Source organism: Arachis ipaensis, chromosome B6, assembly GCF_059453495.1.
Source record: "Arachis ipaensis isolate K30076 ecotype BB chromosome B6, ASM5945349v1, whole genome shotgun sequence".
NCBI lineage: Eukaryota > Viridiplantae > Streptophyta > Magnoliopsida > Fabales > Fabaceae > Arachis > Arachis ipaensis.
In genome coordinates, this window is record NC_142441.1 from 13,632,939 (window position 1) to 13,645,898 (window position 12,960).

General features: G+C 35.9%; 3 protein-coding genes and 2 non-coding genes across 5 annotated transcripts; 2 read left to right on the forward strand and 3 right to left on the reverse strand.

Annotated features, from left to right (window-relative positions):
* The first annotated feature begins 151 nt into the window (after positions 1-151).
* On the forward strand, positions 152-1,697 carry LOC107645927 (epoxide hydrolase 1). The gene is made up of 3 exons (XM_088491212.1): positions 152-746; positions 956-1,200; positions 1,268-1,697. Exons 1-3 carry the CDS (start codon positions 282-284, stop codon positions 1,512-1,514), a joined length of 957 nt encoding a protein of 318 aa, XP_088347338.1. The 5' UTR covers positions 152-281; the 3' UTR covers positions 1,515-1,697.
* Positions 1,698-2,195: 498 nt separating this feature from the next.
* On the reverse strand, positions 2,196-3,916 carry LOC107645930 (large ribosomal subunit protein eL18). The gene is made up of 5 exons (XM_016350086.3): positions 3,750-3,916; positions 3,566-3,655; positions 3,036-3,164; positions 2,752-2,934; positions 2,196-2,549 (listed from the first exon to the last, which is right to left on the reverse strand). The coding sequence occupies exons 1-5, from the start codon at positions 3,750-3,752 to the stop codon at positions 2,391-2,393; spliced, it is 564 nt and encodes a 187-aa protein (XP_016205572.1). The 5' UTR covers positions 3,753-3,916; the 3' UTR covers positions 2,196-2,390.
* Positions 3,261-3,340, reverse strand: LOC148554662 (small nucleolar RNA snoR53Y). Its single transcript, XR_015888442.1, has one exon. It is a non-coding gene; the product is annotated as a small nucleolar RNA snoR53Y (small nucleolar RNA).
* LOC148554663 (small nucleolar RNA snoR69Y) lies at positions 3,407-3,506 on the reverse strand. The gene has a single exon (XR_015890390.1). It is a non-coding gene; the product is annotated as a small nucleolar RNA snoR69Y (small nucleolar RNA).
* Positions 3,917-8,069: 4,153 nt separating the features above from the next.
* Positions 8,070-10,365, forward strand: LOC107646506 (bidirectional sugar transporter SWEET17-like). Its single transcript, XM_021104026.2, has 6 exons — positions 8,070-8,229; positions 8,348-8,384; positions 8,594-8,804; positions 8,878-9,039; positions 9,794-9,913; positions 9,997-10,365. Exons 1-6 carry the CDS (start codon positions 8,070-8,072, stop codon positions 10,363-10,365), a joined length of 1,059 nt encoding a protein of 352 aa, XP_020959685.1.
* The last annotated feature ends 2,595 nt before the right edge of the window (positions 10,366-12,960 follow it).

Consider the following 12,960-nt stretch of genomic DNA (forward strand, 5'->3'; position numbering starts at 1 on the left):
CACCAAAAAAAAATAATAATTAATATATATATATATATAAATCATTTTTAACTATTCTAAACTAATTTTTCGTTATCTCCTAAACTTTTTTGTTTTATAGTATAGATGTAGAATATTTATAACGCGAAACAATTATAAATCAAGAGATCTATTTAAGGAGGAGTGGAAATGTGTGCGAAACAGGTGTATGCCTTTCCTATTTCAGTATTTCTATCCCTACTTCAAATTCATTTCATTCATTCATACACACAGCACCCAACCCTTCTTCTCACATCACAAACATGGAAACCATAGAGCACAAAACAGTGGAAGTAAACGGCATCAAGATGCATGTTGCAGAGAAAGGAGAAGGCCCCGTGGTGCTCTTCCTCCACGGCTTCCCGGAGCTCTGGTACACGTGGCGCCACCAGATTCTGTCTCTATCCTCCAAGGGTTACCGCTGCGTGGCCCCGGATCTCCGCGGCTACGGAGACACCGATGCTCCTTCTTCAGTGAGCAGCTACACTTGCTTCCACATAGTGGGAGATATTGTTGCACTCATGGACTCGTTGGGCGTGGATCAAGTGTTCCTGGTGGCTCATGACTGGGGTGCCATAATCGGCTGGTACCTCTCAATGTTCCGCCCTGACAGAGTGAAAGCATACGTTTGTCTCAGTGTTCCTTTCTTGCCCAGAAACCCAAACGTGAAGCCCGTAGACGCCATGCGTGCCTTGTATGGAGATGACTACTACATCTGCAGATTCCAGGTTTTCTTTTCTTATGACAACGACAACTCTGTGATACAAAATCTGCACACTTTCAAGTATATGTGTGTCATACAATTAATTAATGCGCTTTTTTTCCATTTATTCTATGCAACAAGGCTAATAATAATGTTTTCTCAACTTCTCAACAACCCTCTTCAACTTCATTTATTACAATTAGAGACTTTGACACGTTGAATTGGGTGTGGCAGGAGCCAGGGAAGGCCGAAGCGGAGTTTGGAAAAGCTAAGCCAGAACATGTGATCAAGAAGATGTTTTGCAATCGTGCAACTGGACCACCAATTCTGCCAAAACAAGGAATGCCTTCAAATCCCCCCAGTACTACTGAAATTCCTTTACCTAATTGGTTAACTCAAGAAGATTTGGCTTATTTTGCTTCTAAGTTTGAGAAAACTGGCTTCACTGGACCTCTTAACTACTATAGAAACATGAACTTGTGAGTTCCCTTTACTCGTTGTAATTATTTATACTCAGCATTTGTGAGTGCTGATTGATATTTACAGGAATTGGGAGCTGACAGCGGCATGGACTGGGGTCCAAATCAAAGTGCCGGTGAAGTTCATCACAGGTGAATTGGATATGGTATACACTTCCCCTTCGATTAAACAGTACATAGAGAGCGGTGCTTTCAAGAGGGATGTGCCAGATTTACAAGATGTGGTTGTGCAACAAGGGGTAGCTCACTTCAACAACCAAGAAGCTGCTGTGGACGTAACCAATCACATTTATGACTTCATTAACAAGTTCTGATATTAATTATGTTATCATCACAGTTATATCTTGATTACAACTAATCCCATTGCCACTGGGTTTTGCTTCCATTTGTATTTTCGTTTTTCTTATTTGGTCTAGTTTTCTCCTGTAATTAAAAATATTGAAACCGTGATGTTATGTCATTTTCTTTTAATTGCAAGATCAAATCAGTTCTACTTCGATATCAATAAGCTAAATTTATATTTATTTGATTTCGGTATCTATAAGCCAAATTTATATTTATTTGATTACATTAGGTTGTTTTCTTAGTATTTAATTATACTACAATTCAGAAGTATCTTAAATTATGACAAATACGACCGTATTTCGGAAAATAAATATAGGTTAGAATTCAACCTTGAAAACATAAGAATATTGCACAAGACAATTGTAAACGATGGGGGTGAAATTAGAGAGAAATTTGCTCATCACCCATTTCAGATGGCTTGAATAAGAGACTGGTAGTTCAACACTCATTAGATGGCTTAGTAGATCGATTGTGATCTACATCAGGATCAAATAATATTAGGGATAAGAATCTAGCTTTAACAAAATGTGCCTGCACTATAGAGTTAAGTGCACAATCCCAATTCAAGTTCATACCGCTGAAAAGGCTACCGATTCAGTAGACTAAGATAACAAAAGGAAGGAGAACAAAAACTTCATAATAATATAATATACGACAACAAAAATTATAGCACTTATAGTAGACTTCAAAGTATAACAGGAGAAAAGCAGCACAACCTCCATTCTCCATACCAAATATTTTTTACCAAAACATAACATAAGAAAACTGTCTTCAGCACTAGGATATGGGAGAATGGGTTAAATTTCAAAACTAAAAACTTAAGAAAAATACGGAAATAATACAACTTAAACCCTAAATCCTTTGCTGTTCCTCCTTCCTCTAGCCCTCTCAAACTTCCTTCCCTTAGATCGTACATAAGGCTTGGTATGGCTGTGAGGAACACCAGGAGCAGGACCAAAGTGTTTCACAGCTTCCCTGGAGTTCTTTGGGCCTCTAAGAAGGACCTGCATTCATACAACAATATATAAACCAAATTAACTATCTAAAAACTGATCACTTAAATATTTCCAAACTCATCCTATCATAATGCATAGTACCATTATTTTGAACCAGTCCAGGTCAAATATCCATCGATAAGTTTATATATCATAGTCATAGACATCATTTGAAACTAGTAATTGGATTATATATCTAATCTACACATACCGTGTTCTGTCCGAGAGGAGCCCTAAGTGCAAGCTGATCAAATGTCAAGCATTCACCACCAGCCTTCTCTATTCTAGCACGTGCAGTCTCTGTAAACCTGAGTGCAGTAACCTTCAATGCAGGAACTTCATACACTCTGATATCATCGGTTACAGTTCCCACTACAACGGCAATTTTACCTTCCTGCATAAAAAAAACAAACATCCAGTGGAGAGTATAAGTACTCAAAACTTGAAAGAATTCCTATCTTACCACTGAGAAATATAAGAGAGGGAAAAACAAACCTTGCCCTTCATGAACTTAATCAAGCGTGACAAAGAAAGCGGAGGCTTGTTAACCTTGCTCATGAACAAGCGCTTCAGTATCACGGCATTGAAATTGCTGCCGGTCCTCCTCACTAGGAAGCGGTAAAGCTGATCATGTCACACCAAATCAGAACCGTCCAAATACATAAATAAATAAATAAATCTCTAAAACAGATCAAAATTTGCACAATTTATAGTTAAAGGAGTTCCCTCAGTATAATGAAAGGAATAATCAAATGTTATTCAGCATTAGCATGGTAAAGAATAGCAGCATCATTGGGAACCTTGCAAATTACAAGCACAAAAGTATTACTAAAAAGCATAAATTATAACGTGTTAGTGAAGTGTGTGTTGAGGCTCAGAGAAATGTGGAGAAATCTATTCCCAGGCCTTGATAATAGTGAAGGCCTCGTAATGAGCTGGGATCACATTTTCATCATCGTCGTGAATATTATACAGAAAAGAAGAAAGAAAGGAATCGGGAGTTTGAGAATAATAATGAGAAGAACCTTGACGAGGAGCTTGAGGTAGATATCATTGGACTTGGGTGCGGTCCTTTTGGTCTTTTTGCTCTTGCCGCCAGCCTTAATATCGATCCCCTGCGTATTCAAAATTGGAAATGCAGAACGGTCAGCGGTTACAGCATAACAACAATAAGAGATGGAAGAAGGGGAAGATGAGAGCGAAGGGTACCATTGCAGCTTTGGCTGTGTTTTGTGTGTTGGAACCAAGAGCTTCTCCGACGCTGCGCCTGCTCGCTATAAAACACCATCAAGCCAAAACTAGGGTTTTTCATTTGCTTCCCTTTCATGCGGATCTGGGCCTTATGGGCCAAACCCGTTCTCCTTTATTTTTTTATTGTTAAGATAAAAACTCTATACCCAATATATGTAGCTCTGTTTACCAAAAACAATATATAGGTAGCTCTGGTATGCGTCCTCCACTTGACAAATTGGGGGACCATGAGAGCGAATTGGGGGACTAGTTTGCAAATAGATATATACACGTAAAAATAATATTTGTGCCAATTTTATGTATATTTTGAGTAAAGTACGGGTGCGATTTCTGTTCATTTGTCCTAATGACAATGAGATCTTTAACTAAAAAAATGATTCACTCTTCGTTCTTGATTTTGTGTTTTATCTACCAACGCAGTCTTTCTGTCACTTTCGTCGTCAAGGAGTAACGGAACTTGCTGATATGCTTGTTAAGCTGCTGAGGTGAGGTTCACGTGGTGAGGTGAATGTTAGAATTTAGATGCACACATAGCTTGTTAGAAAGGACAAAAATCTATTTATTCCGTTTCATGTGAGCACAACGATACTGTTTTGCTGTCTCTAAAAGACGTTATTAGATGATTCTCGTCCTCGTCTCTCCCTTTGCTTCATGTTTAAAACCCTAAATCTCTATGAGCAGTAGCAAAGAGCATAGGAGTGGAAGAAATAGGGTGAATGATGATGATAGGAGTGTGGATAAATTGTATACATATTTTGATTATCCTATAGATCTACTAGAAGTAATTGATGATGGAGTTAGAAAGAAAACTCTTGAGGGAAAGATGCATTCTAACAATATCAGAAAAATATTTAAAGTAACTTGTAATAAGTGTGACAAAAAAGGCCATTACTACAAGACTTGCTCCAAATCTTTAAAGATTTTATAAGTGAAATTATATGGCCAAGAAGAAAAGAAGAGCTATCAAGGAGAGTGTTGTATCAGTGGACTCTATTAACACCACAATCACTTTAGGGTTTGATTATTCGGGTTTTAAGTGTCATATTATGTTTTCATGAAGGATTTAATTGTTTATAAATAAAATGCACATGTATTTAATTGATCATATCTGAACAATAATTTATATAGATTTAGAGTACACAGAAAATAATCAGAATGTCAATTATGCAATAACTAACATGAATCTAATGGTAAGTAGATTCATAGTTATATCTCTTAAAGTTGTGTTTATAATCTTGTCATTGTTTATATATGAATTGTATGTTATTTGTAACCGTAGGTAAAGGCAAAAAAACAAAAGAAGAAACTATCTAAATCAGTTTCAAAAGGAGGGACTCTAGTGGCACAAGGGGATGAAATTCACTTTCACAGTTTGCTCCCCCAACCGAAGTTGTAACCTGAATCACAATTAAATTATACTATTTCATCGTTCACCCCATCTCTTCCACTCCCACACTCTCTGCGACTGCTCATGGAGGTTTAGGGTTTCAAACATGAAACAAAGGGAGAGAGACGACGAGAATTATTTAATAACGTCTTCTAGGAGCCGCAAAACGGTGTCGTTCGTGCTCACGTGGAACAAGAGAGATAGACCCCTGTCCTTTCTAACAAGTCACATGAGTATCTAACATCCACCTCACCACTTTAACCTTCCACCTCAGCAGCTTAACGACAAAAGTGACAGAAAAATTGCATTGGCAGACAGAGTATAAGGTCAGGGGTTGAAGTGTATCTTTTTTTATTCAAAAATTGCATTGTCATTCGGACAAATGGACAGGATTGGATTGATACTTTACTCTGTATATTTTATTCGTTTACCTTTTTCATAATATTAAAAAAAATTTATTTTTCATCTCCTTCCACTTTTATTAATTATTTTTAATATCAATAGTAAAAAATATACAAACGTATTTGGAATAAAAGACAAAAACAGATACACAAACAAATTATAGCCCAAAGATTAAACAATCTAAAATTTTGGTCCACTCTAAAATTGGAACACAAATTTGTTTGAGACAGAAATTTCTACTAACTTTTAATTTTTTTCTATAGTTATTAAACTAATTTGAGTTGGTCGAGTGATTAACTCACTTGTTCGCTTGAGTAAGTATTGAAAATTTGAATTTCGCTTTGTCTATGTAGCAATTCATTAGCCAATGATAGACCTTTAAATTAAACTCAGATTCACGATAAATTAATTCTTGATTTGTCAAATTAAAAGATAGCGTGAGTAACTAAATTTTTTTTTTCTTTCTATTATGTCAAACTTCCAAAATCTCTCTCTCCGTGTGTTTTTTTGTTTCTAAGAAAAAAGATTTTTTATTTTATTTTTTTATTTTAGTTGATGATTTAGATGTTATATGTGAATTTTGTTTCGGTTGATGATTTTTTTATGAAGAGTAGTAGTGGAAAAAAAAATTGAAAGTTGTTTATTAATGTAAAAAAATTGAATAAAAATGATGATTTATGTTTGTACCAAATAAGATAGAGAAACCATTTTTTTTCTTTATCTCGAATTTTTTTGTCTTTTCTGTATATTTCAGAACACAATTTAAATGGGAGCCCAAAAATCAGATGAGGACGATCTGGTGATAAAATCTAATTTTTCTTCTTACCAAAACATATCCTACATTTGACCTGTCAAATTATAACTTATATGTAAGACTCTTCTTCCATGCACCCCACCATGGCACATCAGCAACAATGCAAGAGATATATTAAAATTGAAGAAACTGACACACGAAAGAAATTGGAACACTACGCAGTTGGCAGAAAGCAGAAAGTGGACCTAATTTATAATCTTAAGACTTAAATCGATCTCCTTGCTGATACAAATACAGAATTACAGACATCTAGATATGTATACCAAACTTTAAGAGAGGCAAATATGAAATATCAATAACATCGAATAACATGAATACACGCCCTAGCTAGATATACTCATATACGGGTGGACCATATCTTTGTGAACATTGACAACTTCACCGGGATCACTGCTTTAAGATCATCATATATATAGTATTTTAAAAATGTCACCTCTTACACACAAATTATCGTGCTTCGTATATATAATCACACTAGAAAGATGCATACTCCCTTTTTATTTTATTTTATTTTTTTGGTTTCTTTTAACTAATTAATTATTGGATTATCAAATACATGATCTCCCCTACCCGCTCCACTATTCTGCATTGTACCTTTTTCCTTAGAATTCAAATTCAATTGAACATTGAACTTACCAACTCAGCACCACACGTTCGTTCAATCTTGTAACACAGTACTTTTATTAAATTAAATAAGTAGTTAACAAAAATATCGCTGATTATCCTACCTTTTGGACCTAATCAATCGCCAAATCTCTAATATATAAAGTTAGAACTATTTAATCAACATTTTCCTTTAGAACAATATATACATAACAAAATATAGTCATCCTTGCACTTTACACCATGATATTTTCTTTTCAACTTTTTCTTTCCCCGTGCATCATTCCAAGGTCACTTTATGAGGAATATTACACTCCTAAAAATTATAATATTTCTTTTTTCTAAAAATCATAATAATAGTTGGATGAAATTAAGTTATTATAAGCTTATATTTTCTTAAGGACAAAAGCCAATTTATATAACAAAAATCGTGCTGTCTAATATTTTTTATTTTTATTTTGTTATACTGTACCTTGTCACATCTCTCCTTTAAGATACATAAACATTTCATTGGCGACGGACCAGCTAATATTAAACTCGCGCCAACTATAAATTATAGTTGCTAACAGTAACATAAATAAATTTTATCGGAATATTTATATCGCGAAATTGTAATTGTCACTACACTTTTGTTCTAATTTATTATTTAAAATTAAAAATGACGGATAAGATAAAACTAATAAAGCACAAGTAATATATGGTGTAATAATATAATATACCTTTTAACTCTCTGGTTGCCAAGAAGTACGGTTATTCAATTAAGAAACACACCACAGAATTGATATTTAAGAAAATTCGTTATGATTTTTGGGAAAGAAAGCTCAAGCGAGCCAAAGGAAATATGAAATAGATCCTTTGCAACTAGTTATATTATTAGCTAGCATGCAACATGTCCCTGTTATATACGTAAAATCACAGTCGATATATATATATATTCAAGGAAAAAAGAAAAAAAAATATCAGGTCGGTGATTTAAGTGAAGACAGATTATAAAGTGTTTAGAATCAGATTTATCCAAAAGTTGCTTGTCCTTTCACTAAATTAAAAATTACCAAGTTGCTTCCAATATCCGATGGATATAAATATGCTGGAGCCTTCAAAGTTTTTGCACCGTACCATACCATCAAATAGGATTAACACATACATAACTTTTTATCTAAACTTTATTGTTTTATTCATACACATCTCTTCTTCCTTCATGACCACCTTAATCTTTGCTGTTGGAATTATTGGCAAGTCTATACAAATCTTCAACTTTTTTTTTTTCCATTTATTATTTGGTCACTAAGCTCTTCATCAAATATATTTACTGTTTTTTTAATCTAAATTTTTTAATTTCTTTGCATGCAGGAACTGTGTTATCCCTTCTGGTTTTTGCCTCTCCTATGTATGCCATCCTACATAGAAATCGTATTAATATATTATTTACTAGGGTTGTACTAGTATATATACCTTAATTTTTATTAAGATCGTAATTAATGTCATAATCATATTATTTAATATTTATAGAAGTCATTTTAATTTATGAATATCATATTAGTAAATCTTATTAACCACTTTCTATTGTTGACTTTGACATGTTTTCACAATCAAAAGAACGACATTTCGTGAAGTGGTGAAGAAAAAATCTACAGAGAATTACAAGGTAGCTCCATATATAGCAACGTTCCTGTGTACAAGTTTATGGAGTTTCTATGGAGGTCTAAAGCCCGGTGGTTTTCTTGTGGCAGCGGTCAATGGTGCCGGTGCCCTCTTTCATTGCGTCTACATACTTCTCTTCCTCCTATATTCGCCCCAACATACCAAGGTCGAAATTAATTACAACTTATTAACATTGTGTATGTGATATAGTTTAAGTAATTACTAATAATCAATTACAGGTAAAAACGGCGCAATATGTGGGTGTAGTGGACGTGGGTTTTCTGGCGGCAGTAATTTCAGTAACTGTTTTGGGTCTTGATGGAACCATCCAACTAACAGTTCTAGGAATGTTATGTTCTGGTTTAACTGCAGTCATGTATGCTTCCCCGCTATTAGCCATGGTATGAGTTCCGTTTCGGCTATTAATTATTTTTTTGAGTTAATTATTAAATTAGTCTTCCAAAACTTATCAATTTTTTAAAGAGAAAATTTAGAATGTCAGCAATTTTATTAAAATTATGCCAGCAAAAAAAAAAGTGAGTAATTAATCTCACACCATTAAAAATATTAATGATGAATAATTGATGACTATAAATTACAAAACCTGCTCTTTCATAATACTCTTCTTTTTTAAATTAGTCTCTTAAATTTTTTTAATCAAATTCGTCCTTTAAATATTTTAAGTTAATTATGTTTTTATTGCTAACGGCATCAAAATTTGTTGACGTGATACATTAAGTGATATTACAATACACATCTAATTGACAATTAACATGATAAATTTATGAAATTAAATCAAATCAATCTCAAATTAAGGGATTTAAATGTCTCAGGATATCCCTTAATTAGATTTTGATTTGATCTAATATTATACACCTATTATATTAACCACCAATTTAGGATTCTTTGGTGTGTATTGTAGTATTACTTAACATGTCGTGTTAATAAATTTTAACTCCGTCAATAAAAAATGACAAAAAAAAAAATAATGTGATTAATTTAAAATATTTAAATAACAAATTTAATTAAAAAAATTCAAAAATTAATTTAAAAAATAAATATTTTTTATTAACAAATTTAACTATTTATTCTGTTATTTTTATGAGTTACTATTGTTATCTGAAACTAACATCGGCAGCAATATAACTGTAATAGAAAACGGTGATCAAGACAAAAAGCGTGGAGTACATGCCGTTTTTGCTCTCACTTTTCATGTTTCTAAATGCTGGCGCGTGGGCACTCTACTCTCTCCTTGTCAGAGATTTTTATATTGGAGTAAGCTAATTTCTTCTATTGTTGTACTTATTTAAATTTTTTGGTCATTTTTCTCTTTTGAGACTAATATGTGGATAATACAGATACCAAATCTTGTTGGGCTACTATTGGGCTTGGCCCAGATCACAGTTTACTTAATGTACAAAGAAAAAGCGAGAGCGACTTCAGGAAAGAGGAACATGATGAATGCGATGGAAATAGGAGCATATGGTTACGAGTGCGAAGAAAAACCAAGCAAGACAAATACGAACGGTTATGATGGTAGAGCTATAAAAGTGACACAGAAAGCTCTTAAAAAGACGAATAGTCTCCCAAAGCCAACACTGAACCGAGAACAAACCATTGAAAGGGTCCTCCAAAAGGCACTTTCTTTTGGGGAATATAATAATGATTATCATCATGATGATGTTTACTCCATTATTCATGTTAGAGAATCATTAGAATCATTTTAGATCAGTTAGTATCATTTATATTTATATAGTATATATGTGTATTAATTGTAGGATTCTATGCCTTTATTATTTTGATTCTTCTGGCACCTATATATACCACTTGTATATTGTATTCTTGATCAACCTGAATAATACACAAAAACACTTTCTTTAGTTTAGTCTCTTGTTTCTAACATAGTATCAAGAGCTTAGGTTCTCTTTTTTTTTTTCAATAAAAATTAGTTCATAGTGCTTTGTTTTTTCCTCTTCCGGCAGTGTTCTTTGGTCTCTCTTTTGCTTCCTTTTCAGACGCTTTGGTTCGTCACCGCCCTTACCAACGCCTTCGTCTTGTCGTTGCAAGTTCAACGACTCCAGCCCCGTCGCAGGAAACCTCCGCATGCGCCGCCACGCTCCGTCTGAAGGTCGCCGTCCGTTTGTCTCCGAGCAATACTTTGTGCTCAGTTTTCAACTCCTTCCTGCCGCTTCTGTTCGTCACCGCCGCCACCGTCGCCTTCAACTCGTTGCAAAGTTTCCAATGCCACCGGAATCACCGCCAGACGCGCCGCCACGCGCCGCTTGAAGTTGGCTGTCCGGTTGCAGGCGTTCTCCTTCCAGAAGCATCCATCGCCGTTGGATCAGCGCCCCAGATCAACGGCTCAGTAACGCGTCACGTGTCAAACAGACGAGAGACGGACCGCGATCGACCTGCACACCCGACCCGACCCGATTCGCCAACCCGCGCCACCTCGCGCTCAGTCAGCCGCTGACGTGTCTTGAATCTCCAATCACTCCGTGCCACGTGTCATTGCTTGTTGACGTGGCTGCTGACGTGGAATTTGACGTGGCTGCTGACGTGGCAGACAGTGGGACCCTTCCCAAGGTTTTTTGATGAGCTCTTTCCGATTTCGGCCTCGGATTTCTCATTTTCTGCTCCGAAATTGTAGTTTTTCTCTCCTCTCCTTAATTTGTGTGTCTACTATTATGGAAACATCAGTTGTTTTTGCTGCCACAGACAGGCAGGGTACTTTTTGTCGAAAATGTAACCGCTTCGGGCACCTCTTCTCCGACTGTCCTTCTGTTGAATGTCGCACATGCCACCAAAAGGGTCACATTAGCTACCATTGTTCACAGCTATTTTTCCACTATTGCAAGCTCCCGGGACATTTAATTACTACCTGTCCTACTCGTCCACCACATCCTGAGCCTGCTTCTGCTTTTGATGCTACTCTTGAATCTACCACCTCTGCTCCTCTCAACCCGTCTCCTGTCTCTCTATCTGATATTGCGTCTCTTCTTCAGCGTCTTCTCTCCCTTTCTGGTAATACTCCTGCTACTCTTTTGACTCCTCCAGATAATTCTAAATGGTATTTTGACTCGGGATGCTTTAATCACATGTCTCCATTGCGTAATCTCTTCTCGTCTCTGTCTACCAATACAAATGGACCTTCTGTCAATACTGCTAATGGTTCCCTCTTGCACGCAACACAAGGATTCTATCTTCCAGTCGACTCTTCATCTTCCTGATACTTATTTTATTCCCAATTTAAACTTTAATCTTATTTCTGTTGGTCAACTTGTTGATCTGAGTTTTGATGTCACTTTTTCTATCTCTGGTTGCCATGTACAGGATCGTTGGACGGGACAAGTCATCGGGACTGGACGTAAGGTTGGAAGGTTGTTTGAAGTCGAGAATCTTCATATTCCTCCTGTACCAAATCTCTGTGTTGCTTCTTCTCCATCTACCCTTCACTTATGGCATCAACGTCTTGCCCACAGCTCCTTAGGAAAATTGCGTCCTCTTGTGTCTCAAGGTGTTTTGGGTCAGGTTCCTAATGAATCTTTTGATTGCATTTCTTGTCAAATTGCCAAACAACCTGCTTTATCTTTTCACAATAATTCTTCTCTTGCAAGCTCTCCTTTTGATCTGATTCACTCTGATGTTTGGGGTCCCACTCCCACCGCTTCTATGGGAGGAGCTCGATACTTTGTTGTTTTCATTGATGATTATTCATGCTTTACTTGGGTTTATTTGATGACCAATCGCCATGAGTTACCTCAGATTTATATTAACTTTGCCACTATGATTAAAACTCAGTTTTCCAAGGTCATTAAGGTTTTTCGCCGTGATAATGCTATGGAATTCCGTGATTCCAAACTCTTAACCTTTCTTGCAGAACATGGTACCCTGTATGAGTTCTCTTGCCCTGGTACGTCTCAACAAAATGTCCGAGCTGAACGCAAACACCGTCACATTCTTGACTCTGTTCGTGCAATGCTTCTTTCTTCTTCGTGTCCTGAGCGTACTTGGGGTGAAACTGTTCTTACTGCTGTTCATGTTATCAATCGACTCCCTTCTTCTGTTCTTGGTAATGTTACTCCCTTTGAGCGTCTTTATCGTACCTCCCCAGATTATAATTCTCTTCGAGTTTTCGGTTGTGTCTGTTTTGTTCTTCTTCAGCCTCATGAACATAGTAAACTTGAACCTCGGGCTCGTATGTATTGTTTCCCTGGTTATGGCACTGAACACAAGGGTTATCATTGTTGGGATCCTCTCTCTAAATGTATTCGTATATCTCGTCATGTTGTCTTTTTTGAGCATCACATGTTTTCTCGGTT